The sequence below is a fragment of the Borostomias antarcticus genome, assembly GCF_949987555.1.
Source record: "Borostomias antarcticus genome assembly, contig: scaffold_399, whole genome shotgun sequence".
Classification (NCBI taxonomy): domain Eukaryota; kingdom Metazoa; phylum Chordata; class Actinopteri; order Stomiiformes; family Stomiidae; genus Borostomias; species Borostomias antarcticus.
Window position 1 is genome coordinate 22,501 of NW_028176611.1, and position 8,896 is coordinate 31,396.

General features: G+C 51.5%; 1 protein-coding gene across 1 annotated transcript in view; it reads right to left on the minus strand.

Annotated features, from left to right (window-relative positions):
- Positions 1–7,302, minus strand: part of mfng (MFNG O-fucosylpeptide 3-beta-N-acetylglucosaminyltransferase) — a gene marked incomplete at both ends in the record, with an annotated part of 15,075 nt that extends 7,773 nt beyond the window's left edge. The window contains 4 exons of the mRNA XM_084462258.1: positions 4,252–4,405; positions 5,340–5,442; positions 5,845–5,890; positions 7,219–7,302. Of these exons, the coding sequence (XP_084318384.1) occupies positions 4,252–4,405; positions 5,340–5,442; positions 5,845–5,890; positions 7,219–7,302 (387 nt within the window). The remainder of the gene's footprint in view (positions 1–4,251; positions 4,406–5,339; positions 5,443–5,844; positions 5,891–7,218) is intronic.
- Between the last annotated feature and the right edge of the window lie 1,594 nt (positions 7,303–8,896).

Below are 8,896 nucleotides of genomic sequence, written 5' to 3' on the forward strand. Positions count from 1 at the left end.
ACCAGGTAGACGGTATAGACCAGGTAGACGGTATAGACCAGGTACGGTATAGACCAGGTACGGTGTAGACCAGGTACGGTATAGACCAGGTACGGTATAGACCAGGTACGGTGTAGACCAGGTACGGTATAGACCAGGTACGGTATAGACCAGGTAGATGGTATAGACCAGGTACGGTATAGACCAGGTACGGTGTAGACCAGGTACGGTGTAGACCAGGTAGACGGTATAGACCAGGTACGGTATAGACCAGGTATGGTATAGACCAGGTACGGTATAGACCAGGTACGGTGTAGACCAGGTACGGTGTAGACCAGGTAGACGGTATAGACCAGGTAGACGGTATAGACCAGGTACGGTATAGACCAGGTACGGTATAGACCAGGTATGGTATAGACCAGGTACGGTATAGACCAGGTAGACGGTATAGACCAGGTACGGTGTAGACCAGGTACGGTGTAGACCAGGTACGGTATAGACCAGGTACGGTATAGACCAGGTACGGTGTAGACCAGGTACGGTATAGACCAGGTAGACGGTATAGACCAGGTACGGTATAGACCAGGTACGGTGTAGACCAGGTACGGTATAGACCAGGTACGGTATAGACCAGGTAGACGGTATAGACCAGGTACGGTATAGACCAGGTACGGTATAGACCAGGTACGGTATAGACCAGGTAGACGGTATAGACCAGGTAGACGGTGTAGACCAGGTACGGTATAGACCAGGTAGACGGTGTAGACCAGGTACGGTGTAGACCAGGTACGGTATAGACCAGGTACGGTATAGACCAGGTACGGTATAGACCAGGTACGGTGTAGACCAGGTAGACGGTATAGACCAGGTAGACGGTATAGACCAGGTACAGTATAGACCAGGTACGGTGTAGACCAGGTAGACGGTATAGACCAGGTACGGTATAGACCAGGTACGGTATAGACCAGGTAGACGGTATAGACCAGGTACGGTATAGACCAGGTACGGTATAGACCAGGTACGGTGTAGACCAGGTAGACGGTATAGACCAGGTACGGTATAGACCAGGTACGGTATAGACCAGGTACGGTGTAGACCAGGTAGGGTATAGACCAGGTATGGTATAGACCAGGTACGGTGTAGACCAGGTACGGTATAGACCAGGTAGACGGTATAGACCAGGTACGGTATAGACCAGGTACGGTATAGACCAGGTACGGTGTAGACCAGGTACGGTATAGACCAGGTACGGTGTAGACCAGGTAGAGGGTATAGACCAGGTACGGTATAGACCAGGTAGATGGTATAGACCAGGTACGGTATAGACCAGGTACGGTATAGACCAGGTACGGTATAGACCAGGTAGATGGTATAGACCAGGTACGGTATAGACCAGGTACGGTGTAGACCAGGTACGGTGTAGACCAGGTACGGTATAGACCAGGTAGGGTATAGACCAGGTACGGTATAGACCAGGTAGGGTATAGACCAGGTACGGTGTAGACCAGGTAGACGGTATAGACCAGGTACGGTATAGACCAGGTAGGGTATAGACCAGGTACGGTGTAGACCAGGTAGAGGGTATAGACCAGGTACGGTATAGACCAGGTAGACGGTATAGACCAGGTAGACGGTATAGACCAGGTAGGGTATAGACCAGGTACGGTATAGACCAGGTAGGGTATAGACCAGGTACGGTGTAGACCAGGTAGACGGTATAGACCAGGTAGACGGTATAGACCAGGTAGGGTATAGACCAGGTACGGTATAGACCAGGTAGGGTATAGACCAGGTACGGTGTAGACCAGGTAGAGGGTATAGACCAGGTACGGTATAGACCAGGTAGATGGTATAGACCAGGTACGGTATAGACCAGGTACGGTGTAGACCAGGTACGGTATAGACCAGGTACGGTATAGACCAGGTACGGTGTAGACCAGGTAGACGGTATAGACCAGGTACGGTATAGACCAGGTACGGTGTAGACCAGGTACGGTATAGACCAGGTAGACGGTATAGACCAGCTAGACGGTACAGACCGGCCTCATGATTGAAGGCAGCCTTAAAAGGCAGCCTGGGAACTTATAAACAACCCCCATCTCTGCAGTCATCCAGGTCATTTGCTATTTCCAAGTTGATCAGACCAAACATTTTGCCCATGTCTATGATCTGATGTTTATTGATTTGATGTTAATATAATCGATGCAGCTGTGCTTTAGCCTACTCTTATTGGCTATTTATTTCCTTCATTCATGATGAGAATAGCAGAGCATAAATTGGTGCAATTCACTAGAATGCAGGGAATGAGATGTCTGACCCTCATAATCTCATGGGGGAGGACCCCCAGACCCCTGCTTGATGTGTGGGGTTAGGGTTAGGGTTAGGGTTAGGGTTGATGTGTGGGGTTAGGGTTGATGTGTGGGGTTAGGGTTAGGGTTAGGGTTGAGGTGTGCGTGAGCATGGGACTGCTGGCCAGGTTAGGGTTAGGGTTGAGGTGTTGAGGTGTGGGGTTAGGGTTAGGGTTAGGGTTGAGGTGTTCCGTGAGCATGGGACTGCTGGCAAGGTGTCCCTTATCTTTCCCCATCGACGGTGGCAACCCTACAAACGAGGTGAAAAACATTCAAACTTGAAGCAGAAAAATGTGGGAAGTATGAAATCAAGCGAACCCCGCATATTCCACGTTTTTTGCGCGGAGTTCAGCGATTATCGCGGTGAAAATGCGCTCTTTCTAAAATGATGTGACCCTTGCATAATCTGCGCCTTTTGCCTGATTATGCAGTGAATTATGCGATCGCATAATCTCGTTTTTCTGGAGGGACTGATACATGCATACCCACATTACAAAACCCTTCCCACTACATACACTCTCTCTCTCTCGCACACGCACACACGGACGCACGCACACACACACACACACCTGCCTTCTAGTCTATGAGTGCTGCATGTCAGAATTTAAAGCACCATCGATTGGCTGATGGGGGGGTAGTTCTCAACCAATCGTGACCAGACAGCGCCGATCAATACCCAATGAGACACTAATCCCAGATTGATCCACACGCTAGGAGGACCGTGCCTACACAACCTCCCTCCTCCCCTTCACCCTCCCCCCTTTCTTCCAATCCCTCTCTTCTGATGAGGACGAAGGAGGTTGTCTGATGGAGGGAGGGATGGAGGGATGGAGAGAGAAAGAGAGAGGGGTGACCCCCGCGCCGCCCCTCCGAAGGCCCCGAGCCATGCAAAGCATTGTGGTCTAGTCTCGGTAAAGTACCAGGAGTGTTCTGATTGTGTGTACGTGTGTGTGTGTGTGTGTGTGTGTGTGTGTGTGTGTGTGTGTGTGTGTGTGTGTGTGTGTGTGTGACCCAAAGGCTGTCCGCACCGGGACCTGGCCATCACCATTGAAGACACAGTGGTGACCCCGACTCGGACTGCGAGGAATCTGGATGTGACCCTGGATGACCAACTGTCATTTTCCTCACATGTCACATCCGTCACACGCTCCTGCAGATTCATGCTCTACAACATCAGGAGGATTCGCCCTTTCCTCACTGATGAAACGGTGCAGGTGCTCATCCAGGCCCTGGTCATCTCCCGCCTGGACTACTGCAACTCCCTCCTTGCTGGGGCCCCAGCGTCAGCCATTAAACCTCTGGAACTTGTCCAGAAAGCTGCTGCTCGCCTGGTGTTCAACCACCCCAAGTTCTCCCACACAACTTCCCTTCTCCGTTCCCTACACTGGCTCCCTGTAGCGACGCGCATCCAGTTTAAAACTCTGGCGCTAACCTACAGGGCAATGAAAGGAACAGCCCCCTCCTACCTCCAGGCCATGGTCAAGCCTGATCGTTACGCTCTGCTACCTCAGGGCGACTGGCTGCCCCGTCACTCCGAGGCTCCTGCGGTCGATCGACACGGTCACGGCTCTTCTCTGTCCTGGCCCCGCATTGGTGGAATGAGCTGCCCACTGATGTCAGGACAGCAGAGTCGCTGCCCATCTTTCACCGCAGGATCAAAACTCATCTCTTCAAGAAGTACTACAACAATCCTCCCACCTAAGCACTTATTGTATTATATTATATTGCACTGTATTTTAGATTGCTATTCTTGCACTTTGCCTTCAGCACTAGATTATGCTCTTAGTCACTTGTTTTAGAGAGAAGATGCACTTGTGAGTTCTGGTGAGTAGTAGTACATTGGCTTTTCCTACGTTAAATGCAATTATTGTTAGTCGCTTTGGATAAAAGCGTCTGCTAAATGACTGTAATGTAATGAGCTGACCGTGGCGTTGCCCTCCAGCAGCTCGTGGGCGGTGATGGGCCGGTCCAGGCTGGGCTTCCCCAGGTAGACGTCTCCGTCGGCGGGGAGGGCAGAGAGGAGGGACAGCAGGGCCCCGGCGTTCACATAGTTGTCATCATCCACGTGGCACAGCCACCTTACGCACGGGGGCGGGGCTAACAGTCAATACACAACAACAATAACAACAACAACAGTGCTTAAGACTACCCTAAGACAAATATGTATTTGATGGTTGATGGTTAAGAGACAGTGGCGGTAAGAAGAGACATGAGAAGAGTCATCATAACTCAGCCCTTTCAGATGGCCATGTTACATCATTCTTGGGAGCTGTAATGGATTTTAACTGATCTAGTCAAAAAGGATTTGCCAAGATTCGCTCAAACAGGTTAAGTCTGGTTTATTGAGAAAACATACGAGCGCAAGGACTTCAGAGGAAACGCACGTGAGTGGTTGATCCAAAGAAATGGCCCAGTCTGGTCTTGCGCTGCCTTATATTCAAGCAATACACAGGTATGGCGCTTCCAGGGATGTGATTGGCTAACCCATTGTACGTCATATTAAATGGCAGGCGTCATCAACAGTGGTCGAGAATTTCAGACACGTGACATGAGAAAAGGCGGTAATTTCTTGAAGAGACAAAGGGACAATGGGACAAAGGATGGTTATTCTGGAGTAGACAACGTCTAGGTGGGTTGACCTCTTGGAGGTCATCCTGTCATGAATTAGGTTAGCACAGCTATGTGAAAAGGTCGAGGGAGGTGGTGAATTACAAAAGGAGGTGATGAAACTATAATTTCTATGACAGAGCTCTTATAGATAGCCTAGTAGCTCATTCTCAGCTACAGGAAAATAAGAGAATGTTGAAATAATTTTCCAGGTCAACACACGATTTTCCAGGACATTTGACTTTTTCTCTCATTTTCCATGCGTTTTCCATGACTGGAAATTGCTCACCTGTTTTCCAGGTTTTCCAGGAAGCGTGGGAACCCTGAACAACAGCAACAACAACAACGACGAGGACACAGAAAATAAATCTTATCAAACAAACGGACATTGACGGCGGCTCTTACTTCTTGTGGGAGGCCATGAAGTGGTCGTACTCCGCTGACATCTTACAGGACAGAGCCTGGTGGCTGTGGTCGGACGGACAGTCTGTCACGACCAGGTTGTAGCCTGTGATGGCCAATGGGAGGAGGGTAGAGGGGGGAGGGAGGGGAGGCAGACAGAGAGAGTGATGGAGAAAGGCACACTAGCAGCTAATATGTTTCAAGCTGCCACACCAAGAGAGCACTCATTCAGTGTGTACAGTACATACATCGTTCGATTGTTTGATTTGATTTGATTGATTGATTAACTGTTTGATTGTTCTTGTCATGAATTGCTGTTGCTTTGTTTTTGCTGACCCACTTTGGTATTATTTACTGGGTAAAGTATGTCATGCCAATAAAGCTTAATGAATTGAATTGAGAGGGAAGGAGAGAGGGGGAGGGGGGATGGAGCCTCAACTCGGACAGTCGACGAGCTACGGCTAACGGACGGAAACGGTGTGTGTTTCTGCGTCTCCGTGGCGCTCACCTTCGGAGGAGATGTCTTCGTCCTGGCTGTCTGTGAAGATGTAGGTCTGAGGGAGGAGAAGAGAGACACGCTGATGAGGTGGGCCAGAGAGAGAGACCGTCTGAGGGAGAACCACTCCCCTGCAGTTTGCGTACCAGGCCTGAATCAGTGTGGATGATGCCATTTTTCTTTATTTTTTTTATTTAACCTTTATTTAACCAGGCAGGCATTTAAGAACAAGTTCTTATTTACAAAGCATCAGGGCAGACAATGAGGAGGAGAACAGGACGTGATCAGGAGATTTGTTGAATGGTCTGAGGAGAACCAGCTCCAACTCAACATCAACAAGACCAAGGATCTGGTGGTGGACTTCAGAAGGAACAAGAGGCCCCTAACCTCCATTACCACACAGGGAGAGGAAGCTGAGATGGCTCATGCAAGTTCCTGGGAGAGCACCTGAACAACCAACTGGACTGGACTGACGACACTGAGGCCTCTACAGGAAGGGACAGAGCACTGAGGCCTCTACAGGAAAGGACAGAGCACTGAGGCCTCTACAGGAAGGGACAGAGCACTGAGGCCTCTACAGGAAGGGACAGAGCACTGAGGCCTCTACAGGAAGGGACAGAGCACTGAGGCCTCTACAGGAAGGGACAGAGCACTGAGGCCTCTACAGGAAAGGACAGAGCACTGAGGCCTCTACAGGAAAGGACAGAGCACTGAGGCCTCTACAGGAAGGGACAGAGCACTGAGGCCTCTACAGGAAAGGACAGAGCACTGAGGCCTCTACAGGAAGGGACAGAGCACTGAGGCCTCTACAGGAAGGGACAGAGCACTGAGGCCTCTACAGGAAGGGACAGAGCACTGAGGCCTCTACAGGAAGGGACAGAGCACTGAGGCCTCTACAGGAAAGGACAGAGCACTGAGGCCTCTACAGGAAGGGACAGAGCACTGAGGCCTCTACAGGAAAGGACAGAGCACTGAGGCCTCTACAGGAAGGGACAGAGCACTGAGGCCTCTACAGGAAGGGACAGAGCACTGAGGCCTCTACAGGAAGGGACAGAGCACTGAGGCCTCTACAGGAAAGGACAGAGCACTGAGGCCTCTACAGGAAGGGACAGAGCACTGAGGCCTCTACAGGAAGGGACAGAGCACTGAGGCCTCTACAGGAAAGGACAGAGCACTGAGGCCTCTACAGGAAAGGACAGAGCAGACTGTTCTTCCTCAGGTCCTTTGATATGTGCAGCAGGCTGCTGAGGATGTTCTACCAGTCTGTGGTTCTACCAGTCTGTGGTTCTACCAGTCTGTGGTTCTAGCAGTCTGTGGTTCTACCAGTCTGTGGTTCTACCAGTCTGTGGTTCTACCAGTCTGTGGGAGCAGCACACTGCTCTTTACCGTTGCCTGCTGAGGAGACAACACCAGGTCTGGGGAGACAAACAAGCTGGTGAGGAAGGCCAGCTCTGCTGTGGGGCAACACATGTACAGCCTGGAGACTGTGATGGAGAGGAGGATGAGAGGAGGATGAGGGACTGTGATGAAGAGGAGGATGAGGGACTGTGATGGAGAGGAGGATGAGGGACTGATGGAGAGGAGGATGAGGGACTGATGGAGAGGAGGATGAGAGGAGGATGAGGGACTGTGATGGAGAGGAGGATGAGGGACTGTGATGGAGAGGAGGATGAGGGACTGTGATGGAGAGGAGGATGAGAGGAGGATGAGGGACTGTGATGGAGAGGAGGATGAGGGACTGTGATGGAGAGGAGGATGAGAGACTGATGGAGAGGAGGATGAGGGACTGTGATGGAGAGGAGGATGAAGGACTGTGATGGAGAGGAGGATGAGAGGAGGATGAGGGACTGTGATGGAGAGGAGGATGAGGGACTGATGGAGAGGAGGATGAGGGACTGATGGAGAGGAGGATGAGAGGAGGATGAGGGACTGTGATGGAGAGGAGGATGAGAGGAGGATGAGGGACTGTGATGGAGAGGAGGATGAGGGACTGTGATGGAGAGGAGGATGAGAGGAGGATGAGGGACTGTGATGGAGAGGAGGATGAGAGGAGGATGAGGGACTGTGATGGAGAGGAGGATGAGGGACTGTGATGGAGAGGAGGATGAGGGACTGATGGAGAGGAGGATGAGGGACTGATGGAGAGGAGGATGAGGGACTGATGGAGAGGAGGATGAGGGACTGATGGAGAGGAGGATGAGGGACTGATGGAGAGGAGGATGAAGGACTGATGGAGAGGAGGATGAGGGACTGATGGAGAGGAGGATGAGGGACTGATGGAGAGGAGGATGAGGGACTGTGATGGAGAGGAGGATGAGGGACTGATGGAGAGGAGGATGAGAGACTGATGGAGAGGAGGATGAGGGACTGTGATGGAGAGGAGGATGAGGGACTGTGATGGAGAGGAGGATGAGAGACTGATGGAGAGGAGGATGAGGGACTGTGATGGAGAGGAGGATGAGGGACTGTGATGGAGAGGAGGATGAGAGACTGATGGAGAGGAGGATGAGGGACTGATGGAGAGGAGGATGAGGGACTGATGGAGAGGAGGATGAGGGACTGTGATGGAGAGGAGGATGAGGGACTGTGATGGAGAGGAGGATGAGAGGAGGATGAGGGACTGATGGAGAGGAGGATGAGGGACTGATGGAGAAGAGGATGAGGGACTGATGGAGAGGAGGATGAGGGACTGATGGAGAGGAGGATGAGGGACTGATGGAGAGGAGGATGAGGGACTGTGATGGAGAGGAGGATGAGGGACTGATGGAGAGGAGGATGAGGGACTGATGGAGAGGAGGATGAGGGACTGATGGAGAGGAGGATGAGGGACTGATGGAGAGGAGGATGAGGGACTGATGGAGAGGAGGATGAGGGACTGATGGAGAGGAGGATGAGAGACTGATGGAGAGGAGGATGAGGGACTGTGATGGAGAGGAGGATGAGGGACTGATGGAGAGGAGGATGAGAGGAGGATGAGGGACTGATGGAGAGGAGGATGAGAGGAGGATGAGGGACTGATGGAGAGGAGGATGAGGGACTGATGGAGAGGAGGATGAGGGACTGA